The sequence below is a fragment of the Heptranchias perlo genome, chromosome 2 (assembly GCF_035084215.1).
Source record: "Heptranchias perlo isolate sHepPer1 chromosome 2, sHepPer1.hap1, whole genome shotgun sequence".
Taxonomy (NCBI): domain Eukaryota; kingdom Metazoa; phylum Chordata; class Chondrichthyes; order Hexanchiformes; family Hexanchidae; genus Heptranchias; species Heptranchias perlo.
The window spans coordinates 118483153-118501548 of NC_090326.1; the positions used below are offsets into that span (position 1 = coordinate 118483153).

Consider the following 18396-nt stretch of genomic DNA (forward strand, 5'->3'; position numbering starts at 1 on the left):
AAGTCAATTGGCGATAAAAGAAACATTCCCTTACTGGGCACGAGTTCCATGGCAAGAGGCAGGAGGGAAGAGAGACAATTGCAGGCAATGAGTACCAGTTTTGCCTCACAAAGTGCACTTTTTCTTGATTGACTTTTTCCAGAGTGGAAGTGATTACATCCAAGAAGAAATTCTGGTGATGTGGCAGCAATGGGAGAGCATGGACTAGCGCAGAGGGGGGTAGAAATCAAGAGGCATTTGGTGAAATGTTCAAATTTCAGCAATATCATTAACTACAAAAATGCTTAAGAGTCTTCAAAGAATCAGAACGGAATATGAAGGTCTTACGTTCTTCTGGTTTCATTTCTGTAATTTTCTGTAGCCAGTTTTTCCATGTTTGACAATCACAGGGTTCATGGGCTTCTCCTAGACACTCCCTATGAAAAAATATATATTAACTACATCCTGAAATACATCTGATCATTTCAAAATATGCAAATTTAAAATTATGCAATTTGGCATTTCTTAAGAAATGGTACCAAAAACAAAAATATCTTCCTATAATCCATGGCAACAGAAAAACATCTGTAGAAATTAATAGCTGCATAATTAAGACATTCTGAAACTCAAATTTCTGTACACTAACCAACAGAAGAGGTGTCCTTTCCCACAATCCACTGCTGGTGCACTAAGTAGAGGAAAGCTCAGTTGGTCCATTGTAGAACCTGATCTTTGACAGGTTAGTCTTACTGCCCTTTCACAGCCAGGAGTGGGACACCATCTGATAACTGGATTATTTTCTACAAATGCCTAAAACAAAAAGAATACCAATGTACCGAATCCTGGTAAAGCACAAATATTAAACAAGTTGTAACAGAGCAGTGGGTTCAGTATCTTTCCATTTCTGAGAGCTAGGCCTGAACCCAACCAAGACGAGTATCCTCTGAAAATTACAGATTTCCTTAGGACTGGAAAATTTAATCAATTTTGCTTCCAATTTCCACCCTTCCCTCGCCTTCAAATGGTCCATCTCCGACTCTTCCCTTCCTTGACTTCATCATCTCCATTTCTGGGGATAGGCTGTCAACCAATATCTATTATAAGCCCACCGACTCCCACAGCTACCTTGATTATACTTCCTCTCACCCCATACCCGCAAGGACTTGATTCCATTCTCCCAGTTTCTCCGTCTCATTTCCAAGTCAGGATGGTGTGTGACTTGAAGGGGAACGTGCAGGTGGTGTTGTTCCCATGTGCCTGCTGCTCTTGTCCTTCTAGGTGGTAGAGGTCGCGGGTTTGGGAGGTGCTGTCGAAGAAACCTTGGCGAGATGCTGCAGGGCATCCTGTGGATGGTGGTGAAGGGCGTGAATGTTTAGGGTGATGGATGGGGTGCCAATCAAGCGGGCTGCTTTATCTTGGATGGTGTCGAGCTTCTTGAGTGTTGTTGGAGCTGCTCTCATCCAAGCAAGTGGAGAGTATTCCATCACACTCCTGACTTGTGCCTTGTAGATGGTGGAAAGGCTTTGGGGAGTCAGGAGGTGAGTCACTCGCCGCAGAATACCCAGCCTCTGACCTGCTCTCGTAGTCACAGTATTTATATGGCTGGTCCAGTTAAGTTTTTGGTCAATGGTGACCCCCAGGATGTTGATGGTAGGGGATTCGGCGATGGTAATGCCATTGAATGTCAAGGGGAGGTGCTTAGACTCTCTCTTGCTGGAGATGGTCATTGCCTGGCAATAATCTGGCGCGAATGTTACTTGCCACTTATGAGCCCAAGCCTGGATGTTGTCCAGGTCTTGTTGCATGCGGGCACGGACTACTTCATTATTTGAGGGGTTGCGAATGGAACTGAACACTGTGCAATCATCAGCGAACATCCCCATTTCTGACCTTATGATGGAGGGAAGGTCATTGATGAAGCAGCTGAAGATGGTTGGGCCGAGGACACTGCCCTGAGGAACTCCTGCAGCAATGTCCTGGGGCTGAGATGATTGGCCTCCAACAACCACGACCATCTTCCTTTGAGCTAGGTATGACTCCAGCCACTGGAGAGCTTTCCCCCTGATTCCCATTGACTTCAATTTTATTAGGGCTCCTTGGTGCCACACTCGGTCAAATGCTGCCTTGATGTCAAGGGCAGTCACTCTCACCTCACCTCTGGAATTCAGCTCTTTTGTCCATGTTTGGACCAAGGCTGTAATGAGGTCTGGAGACGAGCGGTCCTGGCGGAACCCAAACTGAGCATCGGTGAGCAGGTTATCGGTGAGTAAGTACCGCTTGATAGCACTGTCGACGACACCTTCCATCACTTTGCTGATGATTGAGAGTGGACTGATGGGGCGGTAATTGGCCGGATTGGATTTGTCCTGCTTTTTGTGGACAGGACATACCTGGGCAATTTTCCACATCGTCGGGTAGATGCCAGTGTTGCAGCTGTACTCGAACAGTCTGGCTAGAGGCGCAACTAGTTCTGAAGCACAAGTCTTCAGCACTACAGCTGGGTTGTTGTCGGGGCCCATAGCCTTTGCTGTATCCAGTGCACTCAGCCATTTCTTGATATCACGTGGAGTGAATCGAATTGGATGAAGACTGGATTCTGTGATGGTGGGGATAGCGGGAGGAGGCAGAGATGGATCATCCACTCGGCACATGTGGCTGAAGATGGTTGCAAACACTTCAGCCTTGTCTTTTGCACTCATGTGCTGGACTCCGCCATCATTGAGGATGAGGATGTTTGTAGAGCCTCCTCCTCCCATTAGTGGTTTAATTGTCCACCACCATTCACGACTGGATGTGGCAGGACTGCAGAGCTTTGATCTGATCAGTTGGTTGTGGAATCGCGTAGCTCTGTCTATAGCATGTTGCTTTCGCTGTTTAGCATGCATGTAGTCCTGAGTTGTAGCTTCACCAGGTAGGCACCTCATTTTTAGGTACGCCTGGTGCTGCTCCTGGCATACTCTTCTACACTCCTCATTGGACCAGGGTTGATCCCCTGGCTTGTTGGTAATGGTAGAGTGAGGAATATGCCGGGCCATGAGGTTACAGATTGTGCTGGAATACAATTCTGCTGCTGCTTATGGCCCACAGTGCCTCATGGATGCCCAGTTTTGAACTGCTAGATCTGTTCTGAATCTATCCCATTTAGCACGGTGGTAGTGCCACACAACACGTTGGATGGTGTCCTCTGTGCGAAGACGGGACTTCGTCTCCGCGAGGACTGTGCGGTGGTCACTCCTTCCAATACTGTCATGGACAGATGCATTTGCGACAGGTAGATTGGCGAGGACGAGGTCAAGTAAGTTTTTCCCCTTGTGTTGGTTCGCTCACCACCTGCCGCAGGCCCAGCCTGGCAGCTATGTCCTTCAGGACTCGACCAGCTCGGTCAGTAGTGGTGCTACCGAGCCACTTTTGGTGATGGACATTTAAGTCCCCCACCCAGAGTACATTCTGTGCCCTTGCTACCCTCAGTGCTTCCTCCAAGTGGTGCTCAACATGGAGGAGGACTGATTCATCAGCTGAGGGAGGACGGTAGGTGGTAATCAGCAGGAGGTTTCCTTGTCCATGTTTGACCTGATGCCATGAGATTTCATGGGGTCCAGAGTCAATGTTGAGGACTCCCAGGGACACTCCCTCCTGACTGTATATCACTGTACCGCCACCTCTGGTGGCTCTGTCCTGCCGGTGGGACAGGACATACCCAGGGATGGTGATGGAAGAATCTTGGACTTCCATGCAATAGAGGGATTGCTGTATTGTTGGATGAGTTGTTTTTAGGATAACATTAAATTGAGGTCCCAACTGCCCTCTCAGGTGAATGTGAAAGATCCCATGGCAGTATATGAAGAGCAGGGAAGTTCACCCAGTGTCCTGGTCAATATTTATCCCTCAACCAACATCTAAACATTTAGCTCATTGTTGTTTGTGGGACCTTGCTGTGTAGAAATTGGCTGTCGAGTTTCCTTACAATGACTACATTTCCAAAGAACTTCACTGGCTGTAAAACACTTTGGGACTTTGTGGAAAGAGCTTTATAAATACAAGTTCCTTCTTTTGTATTTCCATTTATATCTGGAGCCTTCAAAACTCAATATTTAGACCTACCATCTCAGTTTGCTTACAATAACTGCTTCTGCAAATTATATGTTAATATTTATTTTGTTAAGGTATTTAGGCAAATTTCCTTATTAACGTTTGTATTTTAAATCCATTTTTTCCTTGCCTCACACCTATAGGTAAAGGAGTGGGCACACAGCGCATTTCTTGTGGCCACGCAGGGGCATGGTTCCAAAGGTCTGAGGTGCTTTTCAGTTCCATACCCAAGTGGTCATTAACCATTTGTGAGCCTTGGCATTGGCTGGTAAGCAGGATATTTCACCAAAGCCGCATCAGCAACCTAGATTAATCTTCATCCAAACTCCGCACACAAGCACTTCCAGCAAGGATCACTGTATGGTGGTCAAGACTAGCAACTCTAGGTGATTTTTTTTCCCCTCTCGTGATTGGCTGAGGCCAACTGTAGTGCCCTTGCTGCCTACTGATAGAGTTCATTTAATTCAGACAGAATAGGACTGAACCTTGGACCTTCCTTGTCTGTACAGCTCAGTTACTCACTATATAAAATTACTAAGCCATCTGAAGAACTGTTGATTTCAGTTTTAATTTTGTTTGACTTCACTACATAAGCCCCTTAAGTGAAGGGCAAATTACACATATGGTATTCAACATTTATAGCATTTCAATAGAAAGAAGGCAGGTTTTGTACATGAGTCAATTATTAGAAGCACTTGATAATATTTCAAATACTTTTTAAGTGGACATTATTTTTTAATGGAGGTAGAGCATTATCTGACCACATCAGATGCTACAAAATGTTGGCCACTGCACAAGTAGAATAAGCTCTAACTTTTCATCATCCACGGAATGGACAAAATTAAATAATGTATATGACAGGTTAGCAGTCCATTATATATTGTTGACATCAGGATGACAATTATACTTAATAGTATTAACTCTACAAATATGGCATTGCTTTCAATAGAACATCCAGAGCAGGCTGTGGTTTGTTACTTTCCTGGGCATGAATTTTAGGCTTTCAAAATTAATCTCAATGAAATTAAAAGCAAATTTTTTGTAAATTTACAATTGTAGAGGAGATTGATTTTACAATTTGTGAAGCTAGACAGATGCATAACACTTGACCGTCACAAGTCAGCCCTATCATGTACTCATGACATCCACATCCATCTGTATGGTCTTTTCAGCAAGGGTCTTTTGATTAGGAGTGAGAACAATAGCTGATTTGTACCATTTGCAAGTGGGCATGGTCTTACACATTGAAGAGAAAAGTGTGGAACATACTTAATGAATGGTACTAGACTAACTAGGAGAGTGACTGAAAGAGATCTGGGAGTGATACTTAAGTCTGCACTGACCCTGTCCAATTATTGCAGAAGAGCAATTTCAAAGAAATAGAATGCTGAGCCATATTGGCTAATCAGTAGAGTTGAAGTCTGAGGCTATCATGCTGAAGTTGTACAGTGTCCTGGTCAGACAATACATCAAATAATGTGTTCAGTTCTGGTCACTGAAACCAAGGCAAACATCCAAGTCTAGAAGCATGCTGAGAAGGGCAACTTGGCTGATCCCTATTGTCAGAGGACTGAGTTACAAGGAGAGATGAGAAAAACTTGGGATTCCTCAGCTTTGAAATGAGTATGAAAAAGTAACTTACAAAAATAGACATGATACTAAATGAATAAGAAAGGTTTGTTCGGTTTCAAGTTAAACTGCAACTGCAGGACAAGTAGACATAGTTACAAACTTGTCAAAGGCAATTTCAGGACTGATATCAGGAAGCACTTCCTCACACAAGGACCAATTAGCACCTGGAATGGCAGTGGAGGCAAAAAGTGGAGTCATTCAAGAGCCAGTTGGTTTCTGGGATTGGGGAGGCCGGATAGAGACTGCAGGTGCCTATGGAAAGATGATGTGGAGATTTTTTTTTTTCACATCGTTCACCTGACGAAGGAGGTAGCCTCCGAAAGCTTGTGAATTTAAAATAAAATTGCTGGACTATAACTTGGTGTTGTAAAATTGTTTACAATATGGAAAGATGAGCTGGAGAACCAAATGGATTCCCATCTTTGTACATTCCTTTGTGATTTTTCCCCTTTCAGATGCGCCAAGATCAACTATAGTACCGTCACCTGGCTGAGAACGGAATCGAACCTGGAAGCTTCTGCTCTGTATGGCTCCGCTACACCCCGCCTTCACCAATGAAGCAGTCAGAAAGCATTCAAACTTTTCAAATAGGTTTTCTAATATCCTCAAACTTTATCTCAAACCTAAAAGTAACAAAACCTAATGAAAAAGGAATTTTCTTCAATACGTTACTTTGTCTTCTTAGCTATTTCTAATTCCTCTGTCAGTGCATAAGACTTAGGCCTCTGGTCACTATAAGAAACTTTTTTAAACTGCTAATGGCAGTGAGACATCATTCCTGTGCAAACCCTCATTCAGGATATCAGTTTTATTTCATGCAGCATGGACAAGTTGGAATCTACAATAAAATAATTTACCTAGAACTATCAGTAAAAATAAGGGCCTTGATTTTAATGCCCTCCCCCGACCTGACAGACAGGAAAGGGTTGGACGAGGGGTTAAAATCCTGAAATTTTAAATCCTGCCTCTAACTCGCTGCGTTGTCAGTTACCATAATATTAATGGCGGCGATTCAGACCCCAGGAGAGGCTGCCACTAAAAGCAGGCGGGGGCCTACTTAAGATGCAAAAGTCGCAGGCGGATGACATCATCGCTGCTGCTACATAATATTAAAGTCAAGGCGGGGGAGTCACATCCAGTCTGCTGCCTGGCTGCAGAAACATGTCGAAAGGAGCCGACATGTTTGATCTCCTTGTGGGCCAGGAGGAAGAGTGCTTCCCCCAGGCCTCACAAGGAGTCCTTGGGCCTCCTCAGCCCCGCCTTCCTTCAGGGAATCCCCAGTCCCAGCATCACCTTGATCGTGCAAAAGTAATTCCACCCCCCCATCCAAATGCGCAAAGGGAATTCCCAGGCCTCTCCCCAATCTAAACACAATTGCCCTACAACACCTTCTATGTAATATTTTTTCACAAACTTCTTTTAAGAAACAAGAAATAGAAGCAATGGTATGCCATACGGCCCCTCAAGCCTGCTCCGCCATTCAATCAGATCATGGCTGATCTTCAACCTCAACGCCATTATCCTGCCGATCCCCATATTCCTTGATTCCCTCAAAGTTCAAAAATCTATCGGTCTTGAATATGATGAACGAATCAACACCCACAGCCATCTGGGATAGAGAATTCCAAATATTAACGATCCTAAGTGAAGAAATTCCTCATCTCAGTCCTAAATGTCTGACCCCTGCTTTTCCTGCTGATCAAACCTCAAGTGAAGTGGGCTAGTGCCCTAACATTTTTAAATATATACAAAATGTAACCAAGAGCATTATTCCTGAATTTAGTAGTTAAGATCACTTTCAATGTTGTTACTCTATTCCAAAACTTACCTTAATGTCAAACTGCAAATAGCGTTTGTCCATCTCTCTGGAAACCAAGTTTTCTATGATATCCACAGGAACTAATTGATAGCAGTCAAAGGCAGGACAGATTATATTATGGGCTTCTCCCTCTTGAATCTTGATATTCAAAAACCTACAGAAAGTATGAACAATTACTGTACATATTGGGGAAGTAAGTGGTCAATGCTTTCATATTTAATTACTCAAGAGTTCAAACCAGCAAGAATCTAATAGCTCAGCTATCAAGTGCTAGACCAAATGGTCTCAGGTACAGGAGCTTCATGTTTCTACAGTTCTCAACCAGACTGCTGGGAGGAACCACGTGGAAGGAAGGGATTTCTAGATACGAAGATATGATTTTATACATATGGAAAGTGACACTTTTAACTAAAGCATTAAACTTAACACCCTTCAAATTACACTTCATAATAGCTGTCAATGACACTTAGAAGAAATTCAGATCAATTACCTATAACGTAACTGGCAATATGTATTCAACATGGGCAAGAAACATTCAAATTTCAGTCAAAGTGAAGATTTAAATTAAACACTCAGACTCTGAGCTTTGTTTTTAAACTCCAAGTTTATAAAATTCATAGTTACATCTTTAATAAAGCAAGAATTTTTTTAAAGAATATCCACAAAATAAATTGCAATGGTTTATGATTAAAGCTGATATACCCCTTTAGTCTTTAAACACTTTAAAGCTTTGTAACTTTCTAACTTGTTTCTAGATTGAGAAAATGGATACATAAGAACATAAGCAGGAGCAGGCCATACGGCCCCTCGAGCCTGCTCCACCATTCAATAAGATAATGGCTGAACTTCGGTCTCAACTCCACTTTCCTGCCCAATCCCCATATCCTTTGATTCCCCTAGAATCCAAAAATCTATCTACCTATCTCAGCCTTGAATATTCTCAACGAGTCAGCATTCACAGCCCTTTGGGGTAGAGAATTCCAAAGAGTCACAACCCTCGGTGAAGAATTTCCTCCTCATCTCAGTCTTAAATGACCAACCCCTTATCCTGAAACTATGCCCCCTAGTTCTAGACTTTTTAGCCAGGAGAAGCAACCTCTCAGCATCTACCCTGTCAAGCCCTCTCAGAATCTTATATGTTTCAATGAGATCACCTCTCATTCTTCTAAACTCCAGAGAATATAGGCTGATTTTACACAATCTCTCATCATAGGACAACCTTCTCATCCCAGGAATTAATCTAGTGAACCTTTGTTGGACCGCCTGGAAGGCAAGTGTATCCTTCCTTGGATAAGGAGACCAAAACTGTGCACAGTACTCCAGGTCTGGTCTCCCCAAAGCCCTGCACAATTGTAGAAAGACTTTCTTACTCTTGTACTCCAACCTCCTTGCAATAAAGGCCAACATTCCATTTGCTTTCCTAATTGCTTGCTAACTTTGTGTTTCATGTACAAAGACACCCAATCTCTCTGAACACCAACATTTAATAGTTTCTCACCATTTAAACATTATGTTTTTCTGTTCTTCCTTCCAGTGAATAACCTCACATTTCCCCACATCATACTCCATCTGCCAACTTCCGGCCCACTTAGCCTGTCTGTATCCCTTTGCAGCCTCTTTGCCTCCTCTCACAGCTTACTTTCCCACCTACCTTTGTATAGTCGGCAAACTTGGATACTTTACACTCGGTCCCTTCATCTAAGTCATTAGTAAGATTAAATAAGATTGATAGAGATTGTAAATAGCTGAGGCCCAAGCACCGATCCCTGCGGCACCCCACTAGTTACAACTTACCAACCTGAAAATGACCCATTTATTCCAACTCTGTTTTCTGTCCGTGCTAATATATTACACAAGATTAGGGCTCAGGGAGTTGAGGGTAACAATCTTTTATGTGGCACCTTATCGAATGCCATTTGAAAATCCCCTTTATCTACCCTGCTAGTTACATCCTCAAAAAACTTATAGATGTCAAACATGATTTCCCTTTCATAAAACCATGGTGACTCTGCTGAATCAAATGATTTGCTAAATGCCTTGTTACTACGTCCTTAATAATATATTCTAGCATTTTCCCATTTGGGGATACAAAGAACTAAAGAAATTAAAAATTTAATCCATGAAAAAGAATTAATGCAATGGCTTCTCTTCCCACTTCTGCACCATCACCTCGGGAGTCCCCCAACGATCCATCCTTATCCTCCTCCTCTTCCTCATCTACATGCTGCCCCATGGCAATAACATCCAGGGATAAGAGGTCAACTACTACATGTACGCTGTTACACCCAACTCTACTACTCCATCAAGTCTTTGGTGTGCTGTCAATTTGCCTGTTCGATATCCGACCATAGATAAGTCTCAACTCCAGTTAAACATTGGGAAGACTGAAGCCACCTTTGGACCCTTGCTCAAATTTTGCGGCATCGCCACAGATGCCATTGCTTTCTCCGACCAATTTCTCAGACTAAATCAGACTGTTTGCAACCTCAGCATCCTGTGTGGCCCTAAGCTGAATTTCTGAGCCCATAACCTTTCCATCACAAAGGCTGCTTACTTCCTCCTTTGTTAAAGCATCCTCCTCCGACCTTGCCTCAGCCCATCCCCAGCTGAAAGCCTCATATATGCCAGTGACCTCCAGACACAACTATTCTAGCACTCTCCAGGCCGGCCTCCAATCCTCCACCCTCCATAAACTGTTGAGGTCAATTTCAGTATTAAGGTGATCTTATTGAAAATACAGCTGCTCACATCCCTTCCCACACCAAGTCCCGGTCATCCATCACCACTGTCCTTGTTCTCAATTCTCTATGTCGCAAACTTAAAACGGTTATCCTTTTCTTTAAATACCTTCTACCTTCATAATCTTCTCTTGTCCTACAACCCTCCATGAATTTTTCAGTGCTCTGATTCCAACCTGTTATGCATCCCCCTCCCTTCTCATCACTGACGGTTGTGCCTTCAGTTGCCTAGGTTCCATTCTCTGGAATTCTTTACCCAAACTCCTCTGTCTACCCCTCTTTAGGACCCTCTTTAAAATACATCTCTTGGATCAAGACTTTAGTCACCCATTCTAATTTATCCTCATTCGGCTCGGCATCCATTTTCCCCACACCTCTGAAGCACCTTGGGAACATTTTTCTACGTTAAGGCTCTATAAAATAAAAAGGAATGCGCTATTGTTGATATTTAACATGTAGATTCATGCTCAATCCAATGAGCATTTAAAATTTTCTGAGTTTGTATAAATATCCAACAAACGGAAACGAAGAACTTGACTTCCGTGACAAGGAAATTCTCTCAACCGCATTATAACATTGGACTGTAATGATTGTATAAAATCTGCATCTGCTTCCACTATGGCTGCCTTAATGCCAGGCAGTATTAAATAACCAACTTGATGTAGGCACCTCATCCCCAATAGCAAACATCCTGCTATTTTATAGCAATCAACTTCTCATGCTTTACTGTCGAGATCAATTTCTGTATCAACTGATGTCATTCGGATTAGTTTAAGAACATAATAGGAGCAGGAGTAGGCCATATGGCTCGTTGAGCCTGCTCTGCAATTCAATCAGATCATGGCTGATCTTTGACCTCAACTCCACTTTCCCGTCCGATCCCCAAATCCATTGATTCCCCTAGATATAGCAGCTTCTGTCAAGAATATAATTGATCGGCTGTGGGCATCATTTCTTGTTACAGAATTACTGAGGTAGCACTTCAGGCATTGGACAATCACTACTGTAGCAAAAGATTACCATCAATACAGTACGACAATTACCACCAATAGGGTAACAGCTAATCTTATGGTCATGGAACTTTGCAAGGCCTGATTACAGAATCGATAGAACATATGGATCATAGTAGACAAGTTCTACTTAGAGGAAGGAAATGCTGCAAAACTTGAGAAAAATGGTGTTATAACATACCTGAAACGAGTTCTACATAAAAAGTATGCACTCTAATATTTTAAAGCATAAACCTTGCTAACAAGGAGCAGATAGATGTACAGATCTCTTACGAACATAGGGAAACGAAGGGCAGGAAAAGACCAGCTGGTCGACCAACTCTGTCCCATACTGTCATGGTGTACCCTCCATAAACTTAAGCTCATCCAAAACTCTGCTTCCCGTATCCTAACCTGCACCCCTGTGTTCACTGACCTACATTGGTTTGAGGTCCACCAACGCCTCTATATTAAAATTCTCATCCTTGTATTCAAATCCCTCCATGGCCTCGTCCCTCCCAATCTCTGTAACCTCCCCCAGCTCTACAATCCTCAAAGAACTTAGCATTCCTCCAACACTGGCCTCTTGTCCATCCACCACTTCCTTCACCCCACTACTGGCAGCCATCTCAGCCCTAAGCTCTGGAACTGCCTCCCTAAACCTCTCCTTTAAGATGCTCCTTAAAACCTACCACTTCGATCAATCTTAGTCACCTGTCCCAATTATCTCTTTTTTTGGTTTGGTGTCAATTTTTGTCTGATTATGTTCCTGTGAAGCACTTTGAGATGCTATATAAATGCAAGTTGTTATATTTATGTATATTTAACGACAACTGCCAGATGTAGGCTTACTCCCCCTTCGCATCTAGATCTGCCTATAATCTATTTTTCTCATCTAAGGTTCTAACACCTGCACAGTTTTTTGTCTCATGTGTGAACTTGTTTCCCAATCCCTTTATTCAGATTACTGATTAGTTTGAATCATGCAAAACTCTACTAGTAATCAGTCCCCATGCAGACGACTAACATAAGTAACTTTCCGTCTATGGACATGCAACCAATTCCTTATCTAACCCACTAATACCCACTGGATATTGCCCACTAAACATAAAAAGACTCAATGTTAATAAATAGCTTAATGTGCGGCATCTTGTCAAAGGGTTTTTAAATATTAAGCTAGATGTCAACAGGCTATCTACATCAACCAATCTACTAACTTCCTCAAAAATTCAACCAGGTTGGTGAGACATGACTTTCTTTTCCAGAAGCCACGCTAAGACGCCTTCTCTGTCATAAAGTATATCTCTATTGATCCCTCCCAGCAACTTGCCTATAACCAAAGTCAAGCTAATGGGTCTGTAATTTTCCAGTTCGGACTTGCTGCCCTTTTTAAAATATTGGCCCAGATGGGTCTCTCTCCAGACCATAGGAATAATTCCGCACTCCAATTAGTTTTAAATATACGAGGAAGGGGCTGTCGGAGCACAACCGCATTTCTTTGAGCACTCTTGGGTGAATGCCATCAATCCGGTCTGTGTGGAGATCTCTCATTCTAGCCAGGACTATATCCACATTCACTTTGACGCTTTCAATTTTAGCATCAAAGCTAGTACATATTATTGGTAACACAGCATTGTCTTTTGCGGAGCAAACTGACACAAAGTAGTCGCTTAAAACCTCTGCTATATCCTAACCTGCCCTAAAAAAATCCTGCGATGGTCCTTAATAGACCTCTGGCTCCTTACATACCTAAAAAAGACCTTGTTTTTACTACCGAATCTATCCAAAATCATCCTCATCAGTGTCCTTTTGGCTGGTCTGATAGCAGCTTTTATTGCCTTTGGCTGAGATCTATACCTGTCCCGGTTTTATTTTCCTTAACCCTATAAAAATTACTTGGTAACGTTTAAGATCAGGTAGCAATAAAGAAGAATAGATTTCTCCTTTGTCAAAAAATGTTTGGTCAAGATATTTGTAGCTCAGGAAGCATGATATGGCATCCTAAGGATTGGGGGGTTGGTGCTGTGAAGCACTAGAAGATAAATTAAAACCTGTTACTACTTCTACAGATTGAAATAATCCTGCCTCCAATAATCCACATAGGCAAATGATACTCACCCTTCCCAGCATCCTCTACAGAATTCATGACCACAAGGCACATCCACTGGATCTTCAAATACAGAAATGTTGCACATGCAAATGCCACACTGTGAAAAATAAGTTATCATTGCAAGTAACTATAAAAACTAAAACATTCAACTTCAACAAGATTGTGAATCAGGATAAAATTATCTCTATTCTCAAAGTTACACAGAATGTACAGCTCAGAAACAGGCCATTCAGCTTAACAGGTCCATGCCGGTGTTGATGCTCCACAAGAGCCTCCTCCCACCCTTCTTCATTTAACCCCATCAACATATCCTTCTATTCCTTTCTCCCTCATATGTTTATCTAGCTTCTCCTTAAATGCATCTACGCTAGTCACCTCAACTACTCCTTGTGGTAGCGAGTTCGACATTCTAACCACTCTCTGGATAAAGAAGTTTCTCCTGAATTCCCTATTGGATTTATTAGTGACTATCTTATATTTATGGCCCTTAGTTCAGGTCTCCCCCGCAAGTGGAAACATCTTCTCTACGTCTACCCTATCAAACCCTTTCAAAATCTTAACGACCTCTATCAGGCCACCCCTCAGTCTTCTCTTTTCTAGAGAAAACAGCCTCAGCTTGTTCAATTTTTCCTAATAGGTATAACCTCTCAGTTCTGGTATCATCCTAGGAAATCTTTTATGTACCTTCTCCAGTGCCTCTATATCCTTTTTATAATATGGAGACCAGAACTGTGGACAGTATTCCAAATGTGGTCTAACCAAGGTTCTATACAAGTTTAACATAACTTCCCTGCTTTCAATTCTATCCCTCTAGAAATGAACCCTAGTGCTTAGTTTGCTTTTATTATGGCCTTATTAACCTGCATCACTACTTCTGGTGATTTGTGTATCTGTACCCCCAGATCCCTCTGCTCCTCCACCCCTTTAGACTCTTATATTCAAAGGAGTACGTGGCCTCCTTATTCTTCTCACCAAAATGTACCACCTCACTTATCTATATTGAAATTCATTTGTTGACTTCTATCTAGTTTGAATGTGACTACTTATTAGTCCCAACGGTGTGACTGACCATTTTAAATCACTATGCAATCAACAGCATTTCAAAAGAAAGGCCAGGACAAACATCAAGTGGTTAAAAATACCCTTAATATTTGGAAATAAAATTATTAGAATATACAGTGTAGAGATTATTCCAATTGCGCACAATGTAGTAAGCTTATTTCTATGCTTAAGTCTTGCACCCAGCACGCATCCATCAGACATCACACTTTGTTATATAGATGCAGAAGCATTTAAAAAAAAGTGTATTGAAATGAAGCCTTAAATTTACAAGTACCTTCTAATTGGCAAACTCGGACCTCACCCTGAGCTTACTTAACAGTATCTAGACTTTGTGGTCTCAAAGGGACAGAGGAGAATAATAAGTGCACTATATGGCAAAACATTCCTGTTATTACAAAAAGGCTTAGCATCTGACTCACTGTGAGCAATGCCATTAGATATCCACTAAATTGAAAGCCAAGATGTGATTCAACAGTTTATACCAGGTTTTTCTCTTTGGAATACTGGTGTATGATAACTACACTTGGACACTTTCTAGAAAATAAAAGTTAGTTGATGGTGATCAGCAGAAATCCTGGTTGATTTTTCCTCCCCTTTGCTCACTGGTGCTGAAGACAGTTGTAGCACACTATCTGCCTAGCACAGCGGGTTGGAACTTGTGACCTTCTTGGCCTTTATGGCTCAGTAGCATACTGGCTGATAACAACTCCGATAGCTGTTATTGAGTGTGAGAAACAAAGAAAATCAGCTTAACAAGTCTGAACAGATTTAAATTATGGAGGTGATAAACTGGTGTTCAAAATCTATATAATAAAGCAACAGCGTCCCAAATTAAATTAAGTTTAAGTATAGTTTTAAAAATTGAGCACTGGACCGTCAATTTTTGTAATCATTCTGCAAACATTATGATGGGAAACAATAGTATATTTTAAACATGCTTTTCTAAAAATAATGTTCCTTTTTCTTCCTCTCCCCAACTACATGAGCAATACCCAGTTCAAGCAAACAAATATCTTCGGTATGTATATATAAAGAGTGAAACTAAACTACATGTAACTAAACACTTTTGGGGCACAGTACAAATCTTGAAGTTATGGCAGTATTGTATGCTGCATACAGATAGGAAAAATCTTACTAATTACTTCAATTAAAAACATTAGGATAAGCCCGACATACCACAAGTGCATCCTCATCAGTTGGAGATAAACTGATCTCATCTGGAGAGGTGACAGAGGAACGAGTGGTGCGAGGAGTTCGAGGTGAGGGGAGAGTGTCCCAGGCATTATATCCACTGGGTGGTGGAGTTGGCATCTGGATGCCTGAACGTTGGCAACAGTCTTCAGGGTTTAACATCCAAGCTTCAAGTAGTTTTTCTCGATCCCAGTCTAGGAAAACACAAATTGAAAAAAGGAAAAAGACATTTTAACAACATTTAGTGCTGTTACTTTGGTTGTAAATTGCACTGGTTTAATTACTGCACTTATTCAGCATTGTGTCCATTATAGGTTTACAAATGCAATGTGCTGGTGAAGACACCACATTACTGAGTATTAATCAATTCCTGCAAATCCCACAGTGAGCCTCATTTCAGCTAGGCTACCACATAGGTACCTTTGATAGCGGGATGTATCTTGGGGAGGGGGGAGAAAGGAAATAGGATTCTATGCCACTATTGTTAGAGAGAGGCAACATCAGAAGCAAGTGAAAATGCAGCAAGCTTATCACCTTGTTTTGAGAAACTAGACATGCCTAAAAAGGTGGAGGAAAAGACAGGAGAAAAACATATCCAAAATGGATAAAAAGTTAACTAGCTTTATGGGTTTTAAAGAAAGATACAAGCTTCCAACCAGAGTTTATGATGAGATATTGGCTCTAACGACCCAGATAAATTCCCAGTGGTTATTATAATACAGGTGTAAATGTAGCGGGAAAATCTTATTAAAATTATTACCGTGGACATCTAAACCTTAATAGTTCAAATACTAAGCAAGACCAATTAGCATGTCTTTATTAATTGACAAATCATCAGCAGTTTCTTGCCTCTTGGACAAGAAAATCGCATTGGTAAGTAAGTAAGTAAATGATGCACCCTTCGGAAGATTGAAATGCAGCAAGCAGTGAACAAAATGACTGAAGGAAGGGTTCTGGACAGAAAAAAGCAAGGCATGTTGCTTCTAAAACACAATTTAGCAGTGACTGGTGGGATACTATTTACAACTTCCCCTTGAATTTGAATAAAAAATTCTGTTGTCTGTGAAAGACCAACTGTGGTGCCTCGGCAGCATGCCCCACTTGCAAACACCCTCCAATTAGCTGAGCCAATGTGTGACAAATCAGTCACAAAGCAGAACATATTTGTTAAGTGGTTTGTGCTTGCCAACTGAGAGATATTGGAGCAACTGAGCCAAAAAAAACCGGTAACAGACTTTTTACACCGACTATCATGGTTTCTATGTTTTCCTTCCTTGCTCTAGTACCACAATATCTTCTCTCTCTCTGAAAATATAGATTTTCTTAATTGCTGACATATATGCTGTGTATCTTCAGCATATTGTATTTTTATTTTAAATTTTCAGCATTTTTCTTCTCATTCAGTTAAACTAACATGGACCAAAGCATTTTCCTTGACAGCCCTTTGAAAGCAACTACTTAAATGAAGATAGTTACACTGCAATTAGCATCTAATAAATAGCAACCAATTGTTAAGGAAATGCAAAATGTGAGTTTGGACAGTGGATTTTAAAATGCACAACAAATGCAAATTACAGCTGTATATTAGAACTAGGACATTTAGCCCCTAACAGTTTTATTAATTTACCATGGGCTCGGAGCAGTGCCTCTGCAGTAAATAGCGGGGCTTGAAGCATGTCTGCAGTTTCCACTATCAGCATATCCTTGAGCTTCCTCAGGTCCTGTGGCCGTAGGCCCTCATATGGCTTCAACGTGCGAGAAAATACCAAAAGATATCAGATAAAGATTTGTAGTTTGAAACTTAAAACTCTGCCAATAACATCTTTTACATAAAATCTGCAGTTACAACAAACTCTTCAATTACAAACACTTACTTCTTCCCAAATCCTGAAACGAATGTTATGATAAACAAATCATAATGTAGGAACATTTCAAAATGCTAAAACAAGGTAACAGTTTCAAAATGAACAATGATCATATCTGTATTAATGGGAATCGGCAAGCAATTAGGAAAGGAAATGGTATTTGGCCTTTATTGCAAGGGGGTTGGAGTACAAGAGTAAGGAAAATCTTGCTAAAATTGTACAGGGCTTTGGTGAGACCACACCTGGAGTACTGTGTACAGTTTGATCTCCTTACCTAAGGAAGGATATACTTGCTTTAGAGGGGGTGCAACGAATGTTCACGATATTGATTCCTAGGATGAGAGGGTTGTCTTACGTGGAGAGGTTGAGTAGAATGGACCTATACTCGCGAGTTTAAAAGAATGAGGGGTGATTTCATTGAAACACAAGATTCTAAGAGGGCTTGACAGGGTAGATGCTGAGAGACTGTTTCCCCTGAGAAAGTCTAGAACTAGGGGGCATAGTCTTAAATGGTTGACCCCTTATCCTGAGACTGAGATAGAGGAGAAATTTCTTCACTCAGAGGGTTGCGAATCTTTGGAATTCTCTATCTGAGGGCTGTGGGTGCTCAGTCGTTGCATATATTCAAGACGGAGATCGATAGATTTTTTGGAAGGGAATCAAGGGATATGGGGATCAGATAGGAAAGTGGAGTTGAGGTTGAAGATCTGCCATTTAATAACGGAGCAGGCTTGAGGGGCCGTATGGCCTACACCTCCTATTTCTTATGTTCTTATGTGCTAAAAATTTCAAACATCCGCTTATGGCATCAAATGGCATGGAATTTCAATGAACAAATAATCCACTAACAGTACAGAGAAACACATTTTTAATTTGGTTAAAGACATATTTCCTCATCCAGAATGCTATAGTGGTAACATTT

General features: G+C 41.5%; 1 protein-coding gene across 4 annotated transcripts in view; it reads right to left on the reverse strand.

The window, feature by feature from the left end:
- ankib1a (ankyrin repeat and IBR domain containing 1a) overlaps window positions 1–18396 on the reverse strand; it is an 89834-nt gene that overhangs the window by 36801 nt on the left and 34637 nt on the right. For all 4 annotated transcript variants that reach the window (XM_068006410.1, XM_068006418.1, XM_068006429.1 and 1 more), the window contains exons 6-11: window positions 17237–17354; window positions 15595–15803; window positions 13365–13453; window positions 7529–7673; window positions 626–789; window positions 328–416 (exon numbers count right to left, since the gene is read on the reverse strand). In XM_068006410.1, the coding sequence (XP_067862511.1) occupies window positions 328–416; window positions 626–789; window positions 7529–7673; window positions 13365–13453; window positions 15595–15803; window positions 17237–17354 (814 nt within the window). The remainder of the gene's footprint in view (window positions 1–327; window positions 417–625; window positions 790–7528; window positions 7674–13364; window positions 13454–15594; window positions 15804–17236; window positions 17355–18396) is intronic.